Raw genomic sequence first — 24,260 nt, forward strand, 5'->3', positions numbered from 1 at the left:
TTAAGGACCGTTACTGAGAATCACTGGCATCCAGGACGTTTATATATTTCTACAGTGTAATTCAGTCCTTTTGTGTGTTTTGGCTTTCAGTTCACTGTAGAGCAGCACATGAACAAGGACAGACCTGTAGAAAAATGCCCTTTAGAAGCAGGCCTGACTGCCTGCCCTTTGAAACCCAAAGTCGCAACCTGTAGTTAGAGCTGGTGTTTGGTGCCATCTAGTGACCTAAGTGACGCGCGATTTTTATTTTATTTCATTATTTTTTAATTGTTTAAACGCATCAATGTCTCTATTATTAAATTTTAATGATGAGAAGTGCAGTCAGGGACGTGTTATTATTTCTGACTGAAGGGCTGCAGGAGATGTAGGCTTTAGTTTATCACACAGTGATTTCTGACTCTGCTGACAGAGGAACTGAAGTTCAGCACTGCAGTTTCCGGAGGACTGATGAAGAGGCGACACTGAGCGGGTCCTGCAGGTCAGTAGTAGTTTGTGTAGTTTCTGTACTTTATGGGCTGTATTGATACATGTGACTGAAATGCAGTCCGATGTATGTTTTAAAGACGTTTTTGCGTGTCGAGTTTAAAGCGCGTATCTGGAAGAGTTTGGCTTTTTATGACCAGAGTCCCAGTCCTCACACTCCTATAAAACACACACCTAAACTCCTGATCTCTTTATTTTACTGTTTAAACTGCCTGAGACATTTCATCTCTGTTCCTAATTTATATAATTCGACACTGACTTCTGGTCTACAGTGTACACAGCTACTGTTCTTCCTCCTGATAGAGTGATGATCAGCACGGAGACAGTTCCTGCAGAGGGAATGTCTGTCTGTCTGACTTTCTGTCTGTCTGTCACTTTATATCTTCTAAAGATCGCGCATTGCAAAGCTTTTTGATCGGACGTACGGTTTGGCCGTTTTTTGCCAATTTTTTTGCCCAAAACACTTTATAATCTGATTTATGCAAATATGCTACTTAGCAACCGCCTAACAACACCCTAGCAACCACTTAGAAACGCCACAGCAACCACCTAGCAACACATTAGCAACAACTTAGCAACCACTTATAAACAACATAGCAACCACCTAGCAATCACCATGGATACCATAGCAACACCTTAGCAACCACTTAGAAACAACATAGCAGCCACCTAGGAATCACCACGGATACCATAGCAACAACATAGCAACCTTCACAGATACCATAGCAACCGCTTATCAACATCTTAGCAACTACCACAGACACCATAGCTACACCATAGTAACCCCCACGGATACCACAGCAACACCTTAACAACCTCCGGGAAACACCTTAGCAATCATTTTAGCACCTACCTAGCAACCTCTTGGCAACCACCATAGTGAGCGGATGGAGCAGATGCACTGCGTTTGCTTCAGGAAATGCACTTTTCTAGTTTAATTAAGTGATGCTTTTTACAACACCAGATTGGTTTACATCAGTATACACCCCTGAACTTCCTGTATGCTGCCATTAACATACAAAAACATAGTTTCAATTTTACTATTAATTTAGCCTTTGGATTATTTTTGCATGTTTTATTTTTCCTCTTTATCATATTATACGTTGTGCTTAGACTATTGTACCACATCCTTATCTATACTCCACTACAGAATTAGCCTAACAGCATTTCGCTGTACTGTTCAACCCTGTATTAGAGTTTTAGATTTTGGAGCATTACTGCTGATCCATTTTTTTTTAAAAGAGATACAAATGTCATATAATTGTATGAATGTGCATATATTTTATTTCTTATTGTATTTCTTTATATAGGTGACTTTCTGGCTTTTTTCTTCTGTCTCTTTAGTTGAGACAGCAGAATGGCTCTCTGTGCTGCTGGTCGTCCACTCCAGAACACACGCAATGCATTGGGAAGGTTTTTTAAGCAGAGCAGCGCGTTCAGCTCAAACACTAGTAACCCTCAGGAGGAAGAGATTCGACAGAAACTCCGGCAGTTTTCAGGAGGGTCTATAGATCTTCAGAAGCAGGAGTCAGGCATTGCAGTGATGACAGTCAATAATCCTGCCCTCATGAATGCCTTCTCAGGTACATAGTGTGACATGCCATTTGATCTTAACTACTATTGTGAGCTGGAATATTCAGCATTGTGTATCTGTTCAGTATTGTCCTGCTGTCTCTTTTGCAGGAAGTATGATGATAGAACTGGAGGAGCGAGTGAGTGAGTTAGAGACATGGACAGAAGGAAAAGGCCTTATTGTCAAAGGATCAGCAGGAACATTCTGCTCGGGATCTGATCTGAATGCAGTCAGAGCAACATCCAAACCAGAGGTATAATCCTTAAGTAACTGATATCTACATAACCAGCATTGTACCTGATAAGTAGTGTTCATATATCTATATTATATATCTATATTCATATATCTCACTGCAGAGTTCTAAGATTGAGAACTTGATTAAAAGCATTTTAGCAAAGGTTTCAAGTAACTAAATGCAAGTACTTTGTTACTTTACTTAAGTAGAGGTTTTGGTTATCTATGCTTTACTGGAGTAATTATTTTACTTTTTTCAACTTTTTACTTCTACTTCTTACATTTTCACACAGTTATCTGTCTTTTCTATTCCTTACATTTTAAAAACAGATTTGTTACTCCTATTTTATTTTAGCATGTTTTAATTCCGACTTTTCATTGTTAAAAAAAATATATTCAGATAAATTACTCAATTCTGATAGAGTGAATTCAATTGTGGTCGGATGAGAAATATAAACATATAACATTCTGATACCCTGTTAGTTTATATATTGGTGCGTGATCCATCACACCTGCTTATGATGCATCACACTCCTGCAAGGACTTCTTTAATATATTTTTATTGTACTAAAATGAATTAAAAATCTATATTTCTACCAGAGTAATGAATTTGAATGCTTTTGACACCTTTGCATTTTTGGTATTGATGAATTACATTTGTATAGTATCTTAGATATCCATATTTTTTCCATGCATGCACATTTTTATACACACATATGCAGGAATTTCTGTCTGTACACGTTTTTGCATCCATGTTTCTGAGTAATGGAACAAGCAGAGCACCAGCGTGTTGGAAATCTTACAGAAGGCAGAGCCAATGCATTTAGAGGAAAGCTCTTTCTGGCAAGTTAGCGTGCAAGGTCTAATAGTGGGTGCCAGATGGATGGGACATTCCTATTATGAAGTGTGTGATCATTTAAAATTCCTCAAACCACAGCGTTATGTTTGTAAATGTAATACATGCTAAACAGACGGGCGATTCAATGCAGGTCATTCATTAGAACCATGGGACTTGGCAAAAGTCATTGGACTTGCTACTAGTTCTATGTACTGTGTGGAGTGTAGCAGCCAGGTAGAATTTGGCAATTTCCTGTTGAATCAATTAAAAAGTATAGTTGTGTAATATAACAAAAACCCTGCTCTGTGCAACAGTGGTTCATGAGCTAATACCATATTTTTTTTCATCCTTTTAGGATGGTATGAAAATGTGCATGTTTATGCAGAAGACTCTAACAAGACTGCTTAGGTGGGTCTACGTCATGTTTTTTTTTTTTTCCAGAAATAGGACTAAACGTTATATCAAAACTTACCTTTGTCTCTTAGTTTAGGTTGCCTCTCATCTCTGTGGCTCTAGTTGAAGGAAAGGCATTGGGTGGAGGTGCAGAACTCACTACTGCCTGTGACTTCAGGTAAAAATACCCATTTACATTTTTATTTATAGCATTCAGCTAACACTTTTATTCCAGAAAGACCAGGAATCAAACCCCAGTTTAACAGATACTTTATTAATACCACTGATTTTATCACTTTGATATTCACTTTGGACATAGAGTGTATGTGACAGTAGTATGATCAGATATGAAGCTGTTCCTGGTTGTACTGACAATGAAAAAAACATGTTTCTGCTGGCAGATTGATGACATCTGATGCTGTGATCCAGTTTGTCCATAAACACATGGGCTTGGTGCCTGGATGGGGTGGTGCTGCAAGGCTTGTCCAGATCGTTGGAAGCCAGAATGCCCTACAACTGCTTGCTGGTGCAAAGAAAGTTGATCCACAGTTGGGAAGGCAAATTGGACTAGTTGATGAGGTGCTGAGTTTATCCCTTGCTTCAGAAAATTCCCTAATGGAGGCAGAAAAGTGGCTGAGTCAGTTCACAAAGGGATCGGCTCCAGTAATCAGGGCTGTGAAGAAAGTGGTGGTGTCTGGAAGAGAGCTTCCCTTGGAGGAGGCCCTGAGAACTGAAAAAGATATATTTGGGACTGTTTGGGGTGGGCCGGCCAACCTTGAGGCTTTGGCACGAAAAACAAAACACAAGTAAATAAAACTATGCGGATGTTTAAAATAATTTGTCATGTTGTCTGTTTGATCACTGTATTTTATCTGTATATCTATACATGAAACTTAAGACAAAAGTTGGGAACACAAGAGTAAACACAGCCTTTAAACAAGGTTTGAGCCATGCTATGACTACAAAACACTTCTGAGATAGTAAGAATAAAAAAGGCGCACTATCAATAAACGCCTATCTATATAAAGATTATAAGACACATTTTAAAAAGACACTATAAGGAACTTCTACTTTAGCAGGTCTCACCGCTGGAGGGTTGTGGGGGGGTAGGATGTTGGATGTTAATCTACACAGATTTCTCTCCTGAAAACTGTTTATTTGGGTGAGTAAAGTGCTTTTTTAGCGCTATTTTCAGTAAGCTTAGATTCCTGAATTTCTGCAGCACTAGGCTGGAGCATTAGCATTAGCAGCTAACCGCTCCAGAAGTGCTAATCAGGGTTAGCAGCAGGCTACAGGCCCATAATACATTTAATTAATAGTAAATACATTTCATTTAGCTGACGGAGTAATTACTGATGGTAACATTCCCCTGGCCTATTTTCCTAAATCTGGGCATTTACTATGCTTAGGGTATCCAAAACTTTACAGAACACACTGATGATTTTAATAATTATTTGTAATGTTCTATTAGGCATTAGCTGCATTAGGATTTGTTTTTTTATGTTTGATTAGGTACAAAGTGTGCTACTGTGTTATTGCCTCTCAATATAAAACAGTAAAATACTGTGTATTTGTATCTGTCATAAAATAAACATTTGTCATGAAGAAAATGGTCACACTTATAAGGCATATTATTGTATTGCAATGGTGTGCACTTTTTTTTCTGATTGCGGTCATTTATTTAAATTGATTTGAAGTTGGAGCTTATGTAAAAACTGGTGATTAATTAAAACTTTGTGCTTTTTTTCCAAGCACTCCTAGAAAGATCTGAGTTCCTATGGGATTCTTGATTATGATGCACACTATCAGGCAAAAGTTTGGACACATGTTAAATTCAGAGTTTTTTCATTATTTGAATAATCAAATCATCAGTGATGATGATTATCGTGATCAGTGATGGTTTGGAGAGACATGTCATCTGCTGGTGTTGGTCCACTGTGTTATATCAAGTCCAGTCAGTGCAGTGTTTTTCCAGAAAATCTTACAGCATTTCATGCTTCATGCGGATTTCATTTTCCAGCAGGACTTGGCGCACACTGCCATAAACACTAACTAATATTTAAATTTTGTGATTTTTTTTCTGACACTGATTTTTTGGAGTTTTCAGTGGCCATAATCATTAACAATAAAAGATATAAACGCTTAAAATAGATCACTCGGTATGTAATACATCTGTATAATATATGAGTTTCACATTTTGAACTGAATATACTGAAATAAAGTAACTTTTCAATGATATTATCATTTTTTGAGATGCGCGTGTACATAACAGTGGAATACTAAGAGCGCACGCTTTCGATTGGCCCAGCAAGTCGATGTGAAAAAGCTTATTTGTCCTTTCGCTCTTGCCGTAGCCTCGTTTGGTGAACTATTTTGCTGTCTAGCCTGAGTGTTTAGATAAAAACCTAAAAACATAAAACCACAGCCGAGCTGAGAGAGTCAGTGTTTGGTCTGCTGCTGAACTGAGATCTCCCTGTGCTCTCCTGCGGGCTGCTCTTCATACAGTAAGTGCTTTTACAGTTTGTTGCGGGTTTAGACGGTTTGTTTTGAAGTGACACGCGGGTTCAGCGTGCTAACAGATTAGCCCCTGAGCTAACCAGCAGGTCCATGTCTCTGAACTGAAAACGCGCCCTGTCTGAGTTCAGACACATTTTAGACCAGGGGGACTTTATGATCCAAAACTTCACCCGATACAGATACAACTGCCAGAGTGAGACTCTGTGATAGATAGATAGATAGATAGATAGATAGATAGATAGATAGATAGATAGATAGTAGGGGTGTAACGGTACAGAAAATTACACACCTCGGTATAAACCCCACGGTTTAGTACGTTTTAGGTACGTTTTCGCTACGGTTGGTGGGAAAATAAAGAGGCTGGGCATTCTGTAAAGCCTCACCGTTTGTTGACTTTATAATAACAATGGAACTTTATTATAAGCATGTTTTGTCCTTTGGAATAAAATGTTGTAACGGGGCTCGAGTACTTTTATTAAATGCTTGAAACCAGGGTTCTCCCCTACTATCATCGTGAGAGGCTCCATCTTTTAGATCTTGTTGGAACAAACAAACAATAAGCCTGATTGTGGCGCTTTATTAAAAACAAAAACAACAGCATTACTTTAACTGCTTAAACTACAAATATTTTTCCTAAGACTGTTTACAAAACCCACCTGGGGAAATCCATGCAGTTCCCAATCATAATCCATGCAGTTGCACACTAGAGACCCAGCACAGCTTGTTTTTCCAATGTGAGGACAATAAAAAAATGTTGGTTAGACTACAATAAGCCCATTTAGACAAACTAGTGTAAACCCCAGATATTTTAAAGCTAGTTTCATGAGTACAGAGATCTGAGAGCCTGCAGACTAACACATGAAAAAACAAAGAGCTGTTGGTGGACTTGCGCAGGTCCAAATACTCTCCTCTGGTGCCTGTGGTCTTTTGGCATGCAGGGAACATTTCTGACAACTTTCTTCGATACAGTGGTGGCATCAAACATCATTTATGGAGAGGTTAACTGAAGCAGCAGCATCTCCAACACTGACAGGAAAAGACTGAAAATCATCAGGAAGTCCAGCCATGTATTGGGTTGTCATATTGGCCCAATGGAGGTGGTGGGAGATGAGAGAATGAGGAGGATAAGGTTAACAAATACTGGAGAACCTGTCTCACACCTGTACCACTCTCTGATAGCACTGCCAGGCTGCTACACCCATGGTGTATAAGGGATACCTGTCTGGAACAAACAAACAATAAGCCTGATTGTGGCGCTTTAATAAAAACAAAAACAACAGCATTACTTTAACTGCTTAAACTACAAATATTTTTGCTAAGACTATTACTGGATGCATTTCAGTGTTTGAGTTCTTTTTAAGAAATATTAGCATTAGATTGTTAAAAATAAATTATATTAGTGGGGTCAGTCACTTAAAAATGGTAAAGCTGGAGCATAGAAGTAATTCTTTAAAATAATATACACTTTGAGAAGTGTTTGTGTTGGCTCAATTTGCAACAAATCTTTTGAATAGTATACCTGTAGCTCTCTTGGACTCACCGGTTCTTACTGTCTATTCTCGAATGACTGCAGCCCACATTTGGCCGCAGGACCGGAATCACCTAAAGAACCCTCTGAAGTCCCTCTATTTTTATGTGTAGTATTTAATATATAATATAAGAATATAAGTGTTTTAGACGTTTTAATGTAGTAGATATGTTAATCTGGTTTAAGTTTATAAGCTATGTTAGCTAACCCAATGTACAGCTCTTTTTGGCCTAACCTGAATGTAAGAATTTTTTCTCACACAAGAATAGATCCAGCATGCCTTCTTCGTGTGACCCCTTCGTTGATGATATTGAGGACATAGCATCCAGCCATGACCCAACCGCCCACCAGCGTCAGTTCTCCAGGCAGAGCGTTGTTCCCCGGGTACGGAAGCGAAAGGAGCATCTACCTGGTGAAGAGCTGCAGGCGGACAGGTGGGACTTAACTCTAGTGCATGCCTGCATAATATTTTGAATATATGTTTCATAATATTTGTTCTAAAGTGAGGTATGTTTCAGAGCAAAATCGTTGCTGTCAAATCAGCTTTCTACTAGACCTATGAAGATCCCACGAATTGTTTAACACCAAAATGTTAGGATCAGATCTTTTAAAACTCCTGTCAGTTGTAAGGGAGTCCACTGCAGATGCAGCACATCCTACAGCGTATATACCTGCTGTCAGTGGTCTGTGTATGGACATGACCTTAATCATTTTTGATTACCTGAATATTACCCTTGTTTTTTTATAGTGAGGAGATCCCAATGGGATAAAAGAGGACGTATGCTGACTTTGTTCAACGTGTTACTTTTTTAGTTATAATTTATATTTATATTTTACTGTTTTTCATTCGTTCATTAAAAGTGTGCAACTGCTTATCATTTTTAAGAGGCATGCAATTGTCACAAATTGACAATAATGTTGTTAATCACAATTATTTCTGGGGCATTATATTGTTCATTATACCACAGTTAGTTCCGACCCTGCAGTGTGATTGGCTGACAGGCGTTTTGTGAGTGCTGTTATCAGCCAGTAATGCACTGTTATCAAAGCTTTCCATGTGTTACTCAGCCAAATACAGGTAACCAAGCAACGATGCAGCTCTTACAGGCCAAACAGCGCAGCTACGAACAGGGCAGCAATGAAACTGTTTTAACTCTCAGATAAACTTTATAACCAAACGGATTATTTTTTCTCATCCTCTTTAACTTACTTGAGGTTTGTTCTACAACGTGTAATATTGGCACTGCAGCCTCGTGCATACGACCACAGCACAGCAGTGTCAATATTACACATTATAGTACTCCCTCTCGTGTATTATTGCTTAAATGAAATAAAGTTATTGCATAACCAAGCCTTTGTTAGTTACATTTAAATGAAATAATCTTTCATCACATCTTACCACAAACCTCACTGTTTTAGAGATATCTTCTAGCCAAAACTATTTTTACTATGTCAATGTTTTAGGGGCTTTATGAATGACTGTTTGCTCTGTTGTAATGATGTAAGTAATGATGGCCACTCATTTGTTCTTTAGTTAGCTGATTGCTTCTTGCCATAATATGAATTTTAACAGTTTTCCAATAGGGCTGTTGGCTGTGTAGTAACCTGACTTCTGCACAACAAAACTGATGATCCCAACCCCAATGACAAAGCAAGAAATTCCACTAATTAACCCTGATAAGGCACACCTGAAAACCATTTCCGGATACTACCTCTTGAAGCTCATTGAGAGAATGCCAAGAGTGTGCAAAGCAGCAATCAGAGCAATGGCTTTTTTGAAGAAACTAGAATATAAAACATGTTTTCAGTTATTTCACCTTTTTTGTTAAGTACATAACTCCATAGGTGTTCATTCATAGTTTTGATGCCTTCAGTGAGAATCTACAATGTATATAGTCATGAAAAAAAAAAAAAAAACGCATGTATGTAAATGCCTAATATACATCAAAAAAGAGTGAATAAGCCACAATGTTGTTTCTTTTTTGTCAGTCTTTGTCAGTCTAGTCTTTTACTGTTTGTGTTACGCAGATATGTATGTATTCTGTATTCTGCTGTATGTTTGCAAAGGTGTTTCTCAAATTATGTCATTTTTATATGGCTGCAGTGTGTTGGTGAAATTTTAAATGTTTTCTTTTTACAGTGTGATCCCGGGTACACAAAAGGTGTGGGTGAGGACATGGGGCTGCTCACACAATAACTCAGATGGAGAGTACATGGCTGGACAGCTGGCAGCAGGCGGCTACAAAATGACAGGTACCTGTGTAGACACACACACACTCCTCCCAACCTTGCATTATGAAAGCCAGTGAATACCTATCTGCAAATGTGGGCAAGTGAAACTGTGTGTGTTCTGCTAACTACATTGTTAAAGACTAGAAGATATGTCAGTTTTTCATTCATTGATCTGAATGGGTTTTTATTACTGTTAAGTGATATTTTTTATAAAGGTATTGGGAGTTTAAAGTGGTTAATTTGATCAAGGATACTTAAGTTTTTTTTACTGTAAAGGCTGTAAGCGTTTATGTTCGTACTGTCAACACCAACCGATTTACCGGTTAGGTGGGAAAATAGGAGGTGGTCTCCATATGTGTAAAGACTTATAAATCCTTATAAATTGCAAGTTTATTTCAAAGGCTCCCTCTTTTTAGCTAGTTTAAACGCTGTTACCCAATACCTGAAAGACCAACTTAGGCTGATGTGCTTCCATGCTAAACCTTTTCTGACAGGTCATGATAGAAACAGATCAAACTAAACTAAGTTGATGTGGCTGGAGCCAGCGCTGTAGAGATTCAGTCATAGGTTGCTTGGTCTTTGTAAAATCTTTGAGGGTGACAGGACTATCTCTGGTGGAGATTCTGACAGTAATTCAAAGGTCTGAAATGACTCGTGAGCTCTTACAGGAGATAAGTTGTTTGGATTAATGGTAAAACCAGCTGCATATTTTTCTGTATTTTACTGTAATCAAAGTATAAATTCATTATAAGATGATTACCTATGAAAATGTTTACACATTTATGTACAGTTCTGCGTTTTGTGAGTTTCAGTCAAATAAAATTTTAAGCTCTAACAAAAAAGAGGATAATGAGTTGATTTAGCTCTGTTTAAGCAGAGTCTAAACATCAGAATAGACTAGAAATATTTAAATAACAGTAAAATATAATCAGGCAAACTATTAGAAGAGGCTTGTCAGTTTTACTGAAAGCCACTAGATGTCAGTCTAACCTTTTTTAAACAAAGATGTTGTGAAGTCATTGCCAGCATTTACAGCAGTATAATAGTTTAGATCTGTGTGTATTTTTATAGTTTGTGCAGCCTGGCAGTCTGACTATTTCTGCTGTGCAGATTATACTTGGATTCATAAGTATATGAACAAGGACTTTCTGCTTTTGATGGGTTAAACCAAAAATATTGCATTAGCAATTTTGTTTTATAAATTATTTATTTGTTTATTTTTTTTACATTCCCTCCATTTCCACATGCTCTGTTAGTCATTGGATAAACATAATTATAAATAGTTTTTTTTTTTTCATACTTTACTGCAAAGGATTTCCAATGAACACTTGTGGTGGTGGTTGTTGCTGCTGTCATCATTGACAGTGACTATGATGATGGTGCTGATCTCGAAAACATCTAAAACACATCTTTTTTTGTTTTTTGTTGGCAGTAAATGTGATTTGTACCAAACTGCAAACTTGGCACTAACAACATTTCCATAGAATTAGTATTAAAGGATGTTATTATTATTCTAGTGGCTTATCGGAAAATGAAAGATGTATAGACTGGTCAATTACAAGGTTTACGCTGCTGAGTAATAGAATACACAACACAAGTAGAGCTTCAAATGATCTAGTCATTTCTACATGTGTTGTCTTTGGGTTTTAGGACACCGCCCATGTTATATTGCTCGTCTCAACCATTACTTGTCACATACTGTACAACCCTCCCCCCCCCCCCCCCCCCCCCCATTTGGAAATGTGAAAGATTTGAGTGTCATTGATGTGTTTTCTACTGGAGTGCATCTTTGAATTTGAATTGAAGGAATATTATTCAGACTAGATTATCGATTAAACAGAGGATGTGACAGGGTTATTAAACAGAGGATACGACATACTGTCATAATGTTTATACTGGATGAGGTGAAAGGAGGTGAGTGGAAATATATGCAGGCATGCACATTACAGACATGGTTTGAAATCTCTTTTATACTGTAGATTGACTATAAAGGTTAGACAGTAATATATTGAAAATGGCTGTTATATTATTGCAATATGTATCTCCAAAACAAACACTGTACAAGTGGAAGTAAATAATTTATTGAAAGAATTGCTTTCAATGGAAGTCAGTGTAAAATGGATTTGGAGCATTTCTATTGATCCATTTGTCATGACATTTTCACACAATGTAAATAGGCTGTAAAAACATATTAAAATAAAAATATTTTGTTTTCCAATGATGTATTGATTTTTAGAAACACAGTATTGATTTTTAATTATTAGTTTAAATGTGAAGGTTGGTGTCAGTCAGGAGTTAAGATGGTGTTGTGTTTGAACTCTGACTACTGTCCGGGCAATACTGAAAAAAGTTTAATCTTGATATTCTTCAGATATATGAGTGATTCTCGATTTGCAAATGTTATATTAGCTGTTCTTTAGCCAACAAAGAATAGCCAACAGCAGCTCCCATAAACTTTACTTGCAGCTTTTATATTGAACAAGGTGCAAATATAACCACCTTATATTTCAGTTAAGGAAAAATAAAAAAATATAAAAATTCCTGCCACATAAGAGTTCATTGCACGTTTCTTGACAGAAGCACAATCCTATCTACTGAGACCTCCTCTGGCAGGTTCTGAATGTTAAGGTGTATAATATTGATTAACTTTTTTTTTTTTGTTTTTTTTGAAAATCACATTAAAACAGTATTTCAATCAATTAAATTATTTGGTGGTGAGCTTTTTAGTCCTAACTCAGATTCGTACTGTACATATGATTCACAGCTGTAAATAATGTTCAGATGATGTGTTTCTCTACCCGGTGACTATATGTTCAGTAAAGGAAAAGTTGTCCATGGTTGGACAGTGCAGAGGTGGTGAGCTGATAATCTTGAATGTGGGCTGGTTGCTCAGTGCTGGGAATTGCCCGAGCTAACACTTACTTGCTCTGGCTCTGCTGGTGTTATTTCTATGGGACTTCAGTAAGCTCTCTCTCTTTTTTTTTTTTCCTCTGTCTCACTCTGTCTCTGTTATCCCACTCCCAGCAGGAGTTAACCAACAGCTCCTTGCCTGCTCCTTAACTGCTACAAGAGACACAAGGCCCCCGTTGTGTTAGCGCTTGGGCCCTGGCCTCTCAGGCTGGACATCTGGTAGCCATCAGCCTGGCTCTGTGAAAGTAAACTGGCTGCAGGAGCGACTCGGGTGCACCGGGTCATCTGGCTGGCTGTGTGCTTGTGTAAATCAGATATTCAAAGCTAAATGCAGCCTAAACAAGTGAACCAGGCTGACCGAGCTTGGTATGATGCTGAATGAATGAGAAGTGTGTGTTTTAGGGTGTATATATGGAACACATTATACAAATTTAGCCTTTTATCTCCTTTGTGGTGATTTCCTTAACTTTGACACTTGTTATCGATATGTCAGAATAACTGATCAGACTGACCCGACCAAGCTGAAAAAAATCAACCTTAGTAATGTGGTTATAAACACAACAATCACTCACTTATTTGGACAGTAATGTTGTCCATGCTCTCTGTTCTCCTGCAGGGCCACGGGTCCAGATGACAGTAATTATCTGGAGATATTTTAGGCCGAATGCAGCTACAGTCCGCAGCTGCCTTGAATTACATGAGACTCAGTCCAATAGGCAGGGTGTTTTAACAGCTTTCTCAGCTGGTGTGTGTTGGCTTGTGGTGTTTAGCTCTGTCCTCAGGAAACTCAAAGCACTTTGACCTTTTTCTTAAGTGCTAGGGATTGAGTTCATCAAGAAATGAGGTAAACAGAGAATTATGTCCCTGATGGAAAACAGAATGTGCTGATTTGTGCTTTTTAAGAGCAGAATGGTTTCATAGTCATTTTTAGGTTTGAGTGTGCATGGTATTCTAAGCTCAGCTGCATTAAATGTAATAAAAAAATAGACATCTTGAACTATTTTTAAAGGAGTTCTTTAATGATTGCACAATTTTCTATTTACCAAACTGTAAGTTAAGCAAGATTGTATCTTGGGTTTGCTTTTTCAGTTTTGCACTGAAGCTGAAAAGCTGGCAAACAATAGAAATGTAAGTCTATGTACACCATCAAGAAAAAAAGTGTGCTGAACTGTCATTACGGAGGTTCTGTTAAGGATATGTTTTTAGTAGCTTGTGACTACAACAAAATATATTTATACTGTGTGTGTATACAGCTCTGGAAAAAATAAGAGACCACTCAAATTTCTGAATCAGTTTCTCTGATTTTGCTATTTATAGGTATATCTTTGAGTAAAATAAACATTGTTGTTTTATTCTATAAACTACAGACAACATTAATTTGCAGAAAATGAGAAATGGCTAAAATAACCAAAAAAGATGCAGAGCTTTCAGACCTCAAATAATGCAAAGAAAACAAGTTCATATTCATAAAGTTTTAAGAGTTCAGAAATCAATATTTAATGGAATAACCCTGTTTTTAATAAGTTTTCATGCAGCTTGGAATGTTCTCCTCCACTAGTCTTACACACTGCTTTTAGATAACTTTATGCCACTCCTGGTGCAGAAATTCAAGCAGTTCAGCTTGGTTTAATGGCTTGTGATCATCCATCTTCTTCTTGATTATATTCCAATGGTTTTCAATTTGGTAAAATCAAAGAAAATTATAATTTTTAAGTGGTCTCTTATTTTTTTTCCAGAGCTGTATACACTGACATGACTGATCAGGAAATGGTATTGTACTGTATTTGTATATGTATTGTACACCACACAACTTAAATGATCAGTTAACATACTGATATGCTTACATTTGCCGTGTCCAAAACATGGAATACACCGTCTAGCTGAAAATCGAGATCTGATCAGTACTGTTTTGACTTTTTTGGCTGAAAATTGTTACGATCTAGTGCCCTTACATTGAGCTCTACATGTGTGCCAAAAACAGAAAGGTGTGAGGCCAGCATATTACACATTGCTTCAGCACTGCCCTGTCTGTTTTTAGGACAGGGTTCCTGGAGCTCTACTCAGAACCAACGCAGCTGGCTCTAATGTTCAGAAGTCCTTAAAGCCCTGAAATACTTGAGTCAGGTGTGTTAGATTAGAGATGGAGCTAAACTCTGTAGGGTGCTAGATTTCTAGGATATTGACTGAGCAACTGTGATAATGTATTGTGAATTTGAACACTGTTGAAGCACAGTTTGATACTGTATGTAAACCAGTAACTATGACTTCACTGGGACCTTTTCATGTATTTGTGGCTCTATGTTGAATAGGGCTGTATATTTTAATACTTCAGTGACACGATGCATATTGTTTAACAGGGGTTACAGTAAAATATATTTTAATATATTGCGCTACTAAAAGTAAGGCAATATGTTGAATTTGTTTAAAAGCAAAAAACTTAAAAGTAAAAAAACTTTTCATGGTATTATAACAGTGTGATGTTATTACAGAGTAAAATACAGCTATCTAGTGGTCAGGGTTTAAACATGACACAAAATGAACCACTGTCTGACACTGTATAAAAGAAATAAAACAGAATACGATAATTTGCAATTTTTTTTCAACTTATATTCAAATTTAGTACACAGCAAAAACAAGAGATTTAATGTTCAAACGGATTACCTTTATTGTTTTTGTAAATATTCACATTTTGAAAATTATGTCTGGAACACGTTCTAAAGATGTTGGGACAGGGGCAACAAAAAACTGAAAAAGTTGAGGATTGACCGAAAAACACCTTCATAGGAAAAGGCATCACCTTTGGGAAAAGGTGAGCGTCATGATTGGGTATGAAGAAACATTTCTGAAAGACTCAATCGTTCACAAGCAAGAATTGAGCGAGGTTCACCACTTTGTGCACAAATAGTCTAACAGTTTAAGAACAACATTTCTCAACGTGCAATTGGAAGGAATTTAGGGATTTCATCATCTACAGTCGATAAAATCATCAAAAGGTTCAGAGAATCTGGAGAAATCTGTGCAAGTATGCAGCAAGGTAGACAACCAACATTGAATGTTTGTGACCTTTGACCCCTTAGGTGTCACTGCTTTAAAATAAATTTCTGGTGGATTGCAGACAAAACACAGCACTGCTGAGCACAAAGCAAACAAGAAAATGGATGGATGGATGGATTGATAGTTAGATTACCATCTAGTACTAATATTAGCTACTAGATAGTACATCAATTTACTTTCTAGGTAAGTTAGGTAGGCTGAATGAATGAATTACACCTACCTGTATCAGTGAAATAAGTGAATGTCTGTGTGTGTAATATCCTGTGTTGGAGTAGAGCCCTGTCCAGGTAGTATTCTTGTCTTGCTCCCAGTAGTTACTGGTAGGTTTCGGACCCACCACAACCCTGATGAGCAAGAAGCATATAAGAAAATGGATGCATGGACCGATGGCAGGATATATGGATGTAATTGTGGTACTAATATTAGCCTACTCTACAGAGAGGCCTCTGTAGGGGCAGTAGTTCCGTCACTCCAGCTGAAAACATCAGACCTGTGAAACCCCAGCCTCTGTCTGTTGTGTTGGGCGCTCCCCTGGCCTCTCAGGCCGGATCAGTTCACAGCTGTGCTCTGCATGGGACCTGAGTGTTGCTCTGACAGTGGAAATGAGTCATGGGTGAAGTAAAGAGCTAAGAGCTTGTGGTTTGTCAGGGAAGAGGTGTGTGTTTGTGTGTAGGCAGGGTGGAGGGACCTGCTGCATGTATATATTTGTGCAAGTGTGGTTCAGGTATTCGTTTTTATCTTTTTTTTTTTCATGATGTGTCGTCTAAGATGTTGTTTCAAATGAGTTTCCTTTGTGATGTTTTTAGGGCTTGTTTAATAGAGGGTGTGTCTGTGTCTGTGTGCATGCAAGTGTGAGGGTGTCTAAGGTGAGCATGTTCTACTCACAAAGTCAAATGAATAGTTTTGTGGACTTCGTATTAACTAACACTTAAAGCAACATTATGTATCATTGTTCCCTTAAAATAATTGCTTCAGAATCACTGCTACACTATCCTGTAATATAGAGAATGGTGTGTTTGTGTAAAATCCTGTAATATTAGTTGTCTGTCTCAGTCCACATGCTTCTTTCCCTTTTCCATGACCGATCTGTCTTTCAGCTTGTCAAGAAATGCATGTGTAAAGCACTGGTGGCTCCTGACTGTAGTTTTTCATTGTAGTTTATTGTGTTTTTCATCAGTGTCAGGCTATCCAACAGCGTTATTTTGCACCACATTTTTGTCCATATGGTTAACCCCTACTTTGTAACAGGGAGATGGCATAAAAGCCTAGACTAGTAGTACTCTACCCCTTAATTCCACATGCTGTTTTAAATGCAGATGCTGGTTTTGTCTCTCTTTAACTTGTCAACAGATGCACATGTTCCGTTGGGGACATTCAAAACATAATTTGCATTCAAAACAGAGGTGCTGCAAGTATAATTCATTTCTCAGCTATATCAAAAAATAGCTAAAACAAAGGCAGTATTAGCCTTAACAGCAGTGTTGGGACATGAAACATGTAAATTTAACTAGTGATGGTCTATATTGAGGAATTTGGATAATCCATAGTACACTGATTTTTTTTTATTTTTTTATTTATTTATAATCAACCTTTTGTATTTGCATTTGTAATGCTCAACCCTCATTTCAAGTATGTGTAGGTGTAGATGAGTGAATACACAGGTAGCATTTGCTGTGTCCCTTTGAATACCAACCCTGCAGGCGTGGCTCCTATTGGGAGCAGCTAGTCATTTTTCTACAGATGCACTGGGAAAGTAAGTGCATTTTAAACATTCATAATAACCCACCCGTCCCCTTCCCGCAGACGTGCACACACGCAGCCCTGTCAGATTCTTTTTAATTGACTTGCTTTTGGCCGTCTGTAATTTAACACAATGAGTAAAAGCAGGTGCTGATTTTATGCACAGTTTCTTCTTTTCTCTCTCTCTCTCTCTCTCTCTCTCTCTCTCTCTCGTTCTTGCTCTGTTTCTTTCTTACAAACACAGTCAGACAGTGTCTGTCTGACTGCCACTAAAGCATTGTTTGTTACCACACAGGATGTGCATGGCTTGAAGACTAATTGTGCTACTGTTGTTTATTTCTTCCTTTTCAATTGTAGGAAAATAACTGTAATTACAGCTCAGGAAATCTATGATTTGAAGATTTAGATGTGGTTTGACTTTGGTGATGTTTTCCTGTCCTCATTTTTCTAAAGCACAGCAAGAACGTCTGTTAGTCCAAATCTCAACAAGCTGAGCTAGAGCTCGTCTTTTAAACAAACTGGTTCCCACCACTATTTATCTTTCCCTATTATAGTTCACATGAGTAAGTATTCTATTTTTAGTCTGTGGAGACAAAGGCTAATACATGGCTACTGAGACATGCTACTTTTAATATTTTACGTATTTTAGTTTTGTAGTTTTGTTTGGTTTTATTATCCTCTAAAATAAACTAGATCTGTCACGATACGTTTTTTTTGGACAATCTTTTTTTTTTATTGTAATACATTTTTAATTATTAAGAATAGGCAATATCCAGGTAAAAAGAAAATTAGCTGATGTTGCTAATGTTATTGAACAATACATTGAAATAAATTTATTGTGACCATTCGATAGGGCTATAGTGTAAATCATATTCAATTGTTTTTCCAACAAACACGTTGAAAGAACTGTGATAACATTGGGTATATCAACAATCCTAAACTGCATTATCTGCGTGCAGCAATAGTGGCAGACTGTGCTCACATGGCAAAACTAGGCTGGAGGCAGAGTGAGGTAAAGGCCCACAGTGAACACACTTAGCAATCTACTTCTTATTCTGATAAAAAAAAAAAAAGCCAGCCAAATCAAGCTGCAAAAAAACGTAATAAGCTTAAGCTCGTTTAGAATTTAAATTTATTGTGTTTCATATTGATATTGGGATAAATAAGATAAATAGATAAATAATATATATAATATAAAATATATATAAGATAAAAATATAAATAAATAAGCAGTAGTTTTTGTTTCACTAGACTTTACTTATGACAGATGCTCTGTGTTATTGATGGCTTTAATCTGATGTGTGAATACACACAGGTTCTTTGCATGAAAGAATCAGAACCTCTGTACAGCATTTTCCTTCCTTTTATTCAGTAATCAGAATAATGTTGGTTGTGATTCTGCCATACATTGTCTTGTAAGAGAGGTGTTGAGGAAAAGTGACTTTAGCAGCTGTGATTTCTGCTGCAGCGTCTTGCCTCCAGCATCAGGAGTCTCATTAGAGTCTAATTGTCTCATTAACTATGTATTACTTTAAGCAAGATGCATCACTTGAGGAGACTGTGGTTATTGTACCTCATGTATAAATTCTTATTAGATGGTATTTCCCTGCTTGGACTCCTGTATCTGGAATGTTGTATATATTAGCCTCAGTAGTAGTGGAATAACTTAAATTGAAACATTTTGACTGGGCCTGTCATACTACACTACAGTAGACATTGCACACAATTAATGACTCAGTTGATATCAACATTTAGTTTTCATGTATATTTATATGTAAATTTATTATATAAGAATCAAACATCAATATTTATCTAGTTGCACAGTGACATTGGATCAGTAATTGGGAATCCATACACAAAGGGTGGAATGTGATTGCTAAAGAAAAAGTATACATATCCCAAAATATTACAGCTCTGGAAACAATTAAGAGACCACTTCAGTTTCTGAATCAGTTTTTCTAAAGTTTGCTATTTATAGGTATATGTTTGAGTAAACATTGTTGTTTTATTCTAAAAACTATGGACAACATTTCTCCCAAATTCCAAAAAAATAAAAAATCACAGAGCATTTATTTGCAGAGAATGGGAAATGGCTGAAATAACAAAAAAAATGCAGAACTTTTAAAGTGAACAAGTTCATGTTCAAAAAAGATTTTTAAGAGTTTAGAAATCAATATTTGGTGGAATAACCCTGGTTTTTAACCACGGTTTTTATGCATCTTGGCATGTTCTCCTCCACCAGTCTTACACACTGCTTTTAGATAACTTTATGCCACTTCTGGTGCAAATATTCCAGCAGTTCAGTTTGGTTTGATGGCTTGTGATAATCCATCTTCATCTTGATTATATTCCATTTTTAAAAATCCGATAAATCAAAGAAACTAATCATTTTAAAGTGGTCTCTTTTTTTTCCCAGAGTTGTATAAAATAAAAAGTTGCGAAATATTTTATTGTTAAAGGCCTAATTTTGACTGATCTGTAGTAACTAAAGAATTGTTTGCATAAAAGTGTCTGAAATCTGATTTTATAAAATGTGTTCCAATACCTGTGTTCCACTTGTTTTTATCCCAAGTCCTTAATAGCAGAGCCAGTGTAGTTTTGGGAAGGTAGTTGGGATGATTGATTGATTTGAATAGACAGTAAACTGTACTACATTATAGTTATTTTATTAAACCTGATCTACACACACTTAAACAGCCATCTTCTGTAAAAACAGGTCAAATGTCCATTCATCCTCTTCTCTGGACATCATCTCTCTCAGTTCATTCTTAATTCCTCTGTCTGTTGAGCTTGAATGGTGTTATGCTACTCATGTAGTGAGCTTAGTGGCCCACAGGTGGCACTGTTCATCCACTGAATGGAAGCAGTTCTGTACCCAACGGTTGCTTAGATGACTACTACTCTCCTGAAATAAATGACATCAGATTTAATTTACCAAGGAGGGGAAAAGTAGGCTTGTGGCTTTTGTAAGGATGGAAAAAAAACACAATTTTGGGCAGTTCAAAGATATGTTTTTTTTGTGATTTATTTTTGTGAGTATTATTTTGAGTATTAGTCTTTTTATTGAAGTTTTAATGAAAACAAAGAATTAGTAAAGGCAAACACAAAAAACACCCCTAATAGGTCTTTCATACACTGTTAAAACAATCCTTTAACATTTACACTACACTATTAATATATATGTTTGGAATGTATAAGACATTACAGCAACATTTAAATGGAACCAAAATACATTGATATTAAAGAGCTGTTTTGTTTTTGATACATTGCTGAGAAAAAAAATATATATATATACAAATACAGTGTAATGCCACAATTACCATGCTGCATGTATTTGGCCACTACAGTAGTATGGCTGATGTATTTTTACCTATTTAAGCATTAAAAATATCCTTTAAAAGGTTTTATTGGTTAATGTGGGTTCCAGACTACAAGTAAGCAATGTGTAGTGTGTTTTATAGCCTTATGAAATTTATGTTGCTCCAATTATTCCAGTATATATATTATATATATATATATATATATATATATATATATATATATATACATATATATATGTATATATATATATATATATATATATATATATATATATATATATATATTTTTTTTTTTTTTTTTTTGTAAATGGCTCTTTTAAAGTGCAGTTTAATTCTGCTGTACCGTAACTTCACCTACTTTAAATGTCCACCCATAGATGGCACTGTTGCTCAATGCAGAAGGAAAAACTGACAGTTGCAGGAAAAAAACAAACCAGTTCTGTGCCAGACATTAACTTCATAGAAAGCCAGCTCGTTTACACCCTCCCAGAGATGGAGAGACGCATTGTAATAATGATTTACATAAAACAGATAGTACTCCCTGTAAACATTAACTGCCAACGGTTCCTACATCCTTGTTCCAAAAAGGAGTTTCAGGACGCATGGCCTTACGGATAAACAAGTTTAAGGGTGATTCACTTTTTCTTTTTTTTTCTTTTTCTTCTTCTTTCCATGGTCAGTTAGCATGATAAACGAATGCAAATTAATACCAGATATTACGTATGCACACATTTCTGCGGTTAATCATCTGTTTTGCTGCTTTGACCTGTTGAAGGGATGCTATGTCTTTTTATGTCTCTCTTTTCTGGTATCTGCTGGAAACTGAACACCTCTACCTTCCTTCCATTTGTTTCACGTGCGTAACGAGAGTAGTATTTTCAGTAAATGTGTGTGTACACCTTGCTAGTGCTGTTGCTCATTCATGAAAAAGCCAGCACTCGAAGCGCTGCGATTGGCTGAGCAGCATCTACGCAGCGCTACTCGTCTCTCGGAGGCGACCAATGAAGAAAGCCTTAGCAGCTCGCGATGGCTGAGCCTCTGCTGTTGGAGAGCAGTTCTCTTCTACACACTTACTGCAGCCTCGCCGACTCGCCCGGCACAGCGCTCCGCTGGAGCAGTTTCCAGCAAACCAGCGAGACCTCGCCGACTTTTCCCCCACCGCCACCAGGCTCACTTCCACCCAGACCACAGTGGTGAGGAGAGGGAACAGGGAGAGAGGAAAGGAGGGAGGGAAAAAGGGAGGGATGGATGGAGAAAACTTGGAAAAGAAAGGGACTACAGAGCAAGCCGTAGATGCGGTCTGGCCGAGTCAACAGCGAGGCGTGAGCTGCGGTTCCTAACAGTTCTGCCGAGCGGGGAATAAGATCAACTTTCAGACGAGAGAGAGAGAATCTCTGTGTCTTACTGCTGGAGTGAAACAGAGAGCGATCTCCCCAGATCTCACAGTAGAGGACCTGTGGAGCCATTTGGACTGTGTTAAATTTGCATGCCTGTGTGTGTGTGTGTTTGTCTGTGTGTCTGTGTGTCTGTGTATGTATGCGTGTGTTAATTTGATTTTGTTTTTTGTTTTTTTCCCATGTCTTTAAATCAACTTGCAACAGACATGAGGAGACTTTGAGACGGCAGATGAGAATTGGTCATGATATCAAAACGAGAACACATCTTCAGACCTCCCAACACCTTCTGCGAATGTCTTTGTTTGACAGCTCTATTTTAGGAGAACATGGAGAAACTAGAGACATATTTGTGTAGTAATATGTAATGTAATGGTTCCATTAACTTTTCTTTAGAAACAAACATATCTTGTGTAACCTCTATAAAAATGCAATAAAAATGTGTTGCTGCAAAATTGGTGAAGGAGACGTTACAGGAATTCAAGTGTCCCGTCACACTGTCCTGCCAACTGTCATCCACTGGGCTGTAGAACCATGCAATAAACATGTCTGATTTTAGAAAAGGTATTGGGACCAAAGGGAGCAGCCCATGGCATATTACACATTTAGAATTCTCTCATTTTTCAGAAAATATCATTTTTTTTGCATGTTTTTTTATAATGTGTGTCCCATACATGGTGCTTTAACTTTTTGCTTAGTGCAAGAAAGTAAGTCCCAAAAGCATTGCTTGGTCTGTAAGCTGTAAATAATAAAAAAATAATATTTATTACCCAATTTCCCTTTTATTTTTTTTATTTGGTTATCCAAATAACACATCCACTTAGTATGACTCCCCTTTTTCGCTTGCAATGCTCCCAACACTGCAGAATTACCTGGCAACCAATTCTGGGTATTCTGTGAAAAGTGCTGGATCCCCAGTTCTGATGCACTGGCCAACAGACACCTGTGCTTGACCTGTTATGCTGCGAGAGAGCAAGGCCAATTGTGCTCTCTCTGACTCTGGCTGCTGAGGATAAAGGTGCATGACCCTGTATTCAATCTTGCATTTATCAGGCCTTAGTGTAAATGCCTTGGTCTGCTGCGCCACCCAGAACCTCAAAGTGATTTATTATATAAAACATTACACATGAGCTCAAAACATTTTCTTTCTTTAAGGAATGCACCAATAACTACTGGTTTAGGGTCAGTATTCATATTCTCTAATGCACCGATGATGATAAACAAATAAAACCCCAGGTCAGCACTCTTAGACTCTGTGCCATGTTTCCTGTCCACACATAAAAGAGCTCTCACAGCTTGCTTGGAGAGCGAGAAAACATGTCCTTGACAGGCACTGTGCTTGTTTGGTCTGTGGAAGGTCTGGATTCTTTCAGTGGGCTGTTTCTTTGCTTGGTGGTCCCTCTTGACCTTCTGTTAAAGTGAGGAGGGAGGACGAGGTCTGCATGACTTATGTCAACCAGCCATTAAGCAGTAAATCCAAACTAGAGTGCCTTTTAATTGAAGCTCATCCTGAAGTGGCCTCTTCTGTCTATCCTTGGCCTATGCCGAGTAAATGTGCCGGCTGAGGTAAACACTGTTCTCATTCGGCCTTGTTTAAGGACAATAGTGACCATGTGGTCTCAAGCAGAGACTTGTGTTCTCTATTAGGTTTTAAGTTTGATATGCTGAGGTCAATATGGACCTGGGAACAAGTGCTGATATCAGATAAGCAGAGCAACACATGATTGATAATGACCATTTCTACATATGCTGAGTATCATGGCCAGGGATTGATGAAACGAGGCAAATTATATGTGGCCTTCAGGACCAGAGTAGGAAATTGAAACCCTTACACAATTTGCCCTATTTCATCAGACCCTGGCCAAATTGTCATATATATATATATATATATATATATATATATATATGTGTGTTTGTGTTTGTGTGTGTGTGTGTCTGTATATATTTATATATTTGATTTCCTACACATTGTAAGGTGGCACACCTATTTTAGGTTGTGTTTTGTAAAGGTTAAAGATTTAACATTACTGTACTTATTGTACAG

The 24,260-nt window shown here is 37.4% G+C and overlaps 2 protein-coding genes across 6 annotated transcripts in view; both read left to right on the forward strand.

Moving 5' to 3' along the window:
- Positions 1-351: 351 nt before the first annotated feature.
- On the forward strand, positions 352-4,358 carry echdc1 (enoyl CoA hydratase domain containing 1). 4 transcript variants are annotated; one of them, XM_049480574.1, is made up of 6 exons: positions 352-478; positions 1,794-2,066; positions 2,167-2,309; positions 3,484-3,536; positions 3,619-3,699; positions 3,923-4,358. In XM_049480574.1, exons 2-6 carry the CDS (start codon positions 1,841-1,843, stop codon positions 4,329-4,331), a joined length of 912 nt encoding a protein of 303 aa, XP_049336531.1. In that variant the 5' UTR covers positions 352-478; positions 1,794-1,840; the 3' UTR covers positions 4,332-4,358. The 4 variants fall into 4 exon arrangements, with proteins under 4 accessions (XP_049336531.1, XP_049336532.1, XP_049336533.1 ...); XM_049480575.1 differs by having other exon boundaries at positions 380-478; positions 1,828-2,066; XM_049480576.1 differs by lacking the exon at positions 3,484-3,536 and having other exon boundaries at positions 380-478; positions 1,828-2,066; positions 3,614-3,699.
- A 1,487-nt stretch (positions 4,359-5,845) lies between these two features.
- The window catches only part of cdkal1 (CDK5 regulatory subunit associated protein 1-like 1), a 472,290-nt gene continuing 453,875 nt past the window's right edge, over positions 5,846-24,260 (forward strand). The window contains exons 1-3 of one of the 2 annotated variants that reach the window (XM_022673769.2): positions 5,846-6,025; positions 7,836-8,000; positions 9,707-9,819. In XM_022673769.2, coding sequence (XP_022529490.2) covers positions 7,843-8,000; positions 9,707-9,819 — 271 coding nt within the window. In that variant the 5' untranslated portion in view covers positions 5,846-6,025; positions 7,836-7,842. Of the gene's footprint in view, positions 6,026-7,830; positions 8,001-9,706; positions 9,820-24,260 lie in introns of both variants that reach the window. The other variant, XM_022673768.2, reaches the window with a different exon arrangement.

The sequence above is a fragment of the Astyanax mexicanus genome, chromosome 6, assembly GCF_023375975.1.
Source record: "Astyanax mexicanus isolate ESR-SI-001 chromosome 6, AstMex3_surface, whole genome shotgun sequence".
NCBI classification, from domain to species: domain Eukaryota; kingdom Metazoa; phylum Chordata; class Actinopteri; order Characiformes; family Acestrorhamphidae; genus Astyanax; species Astyanax mexicanus.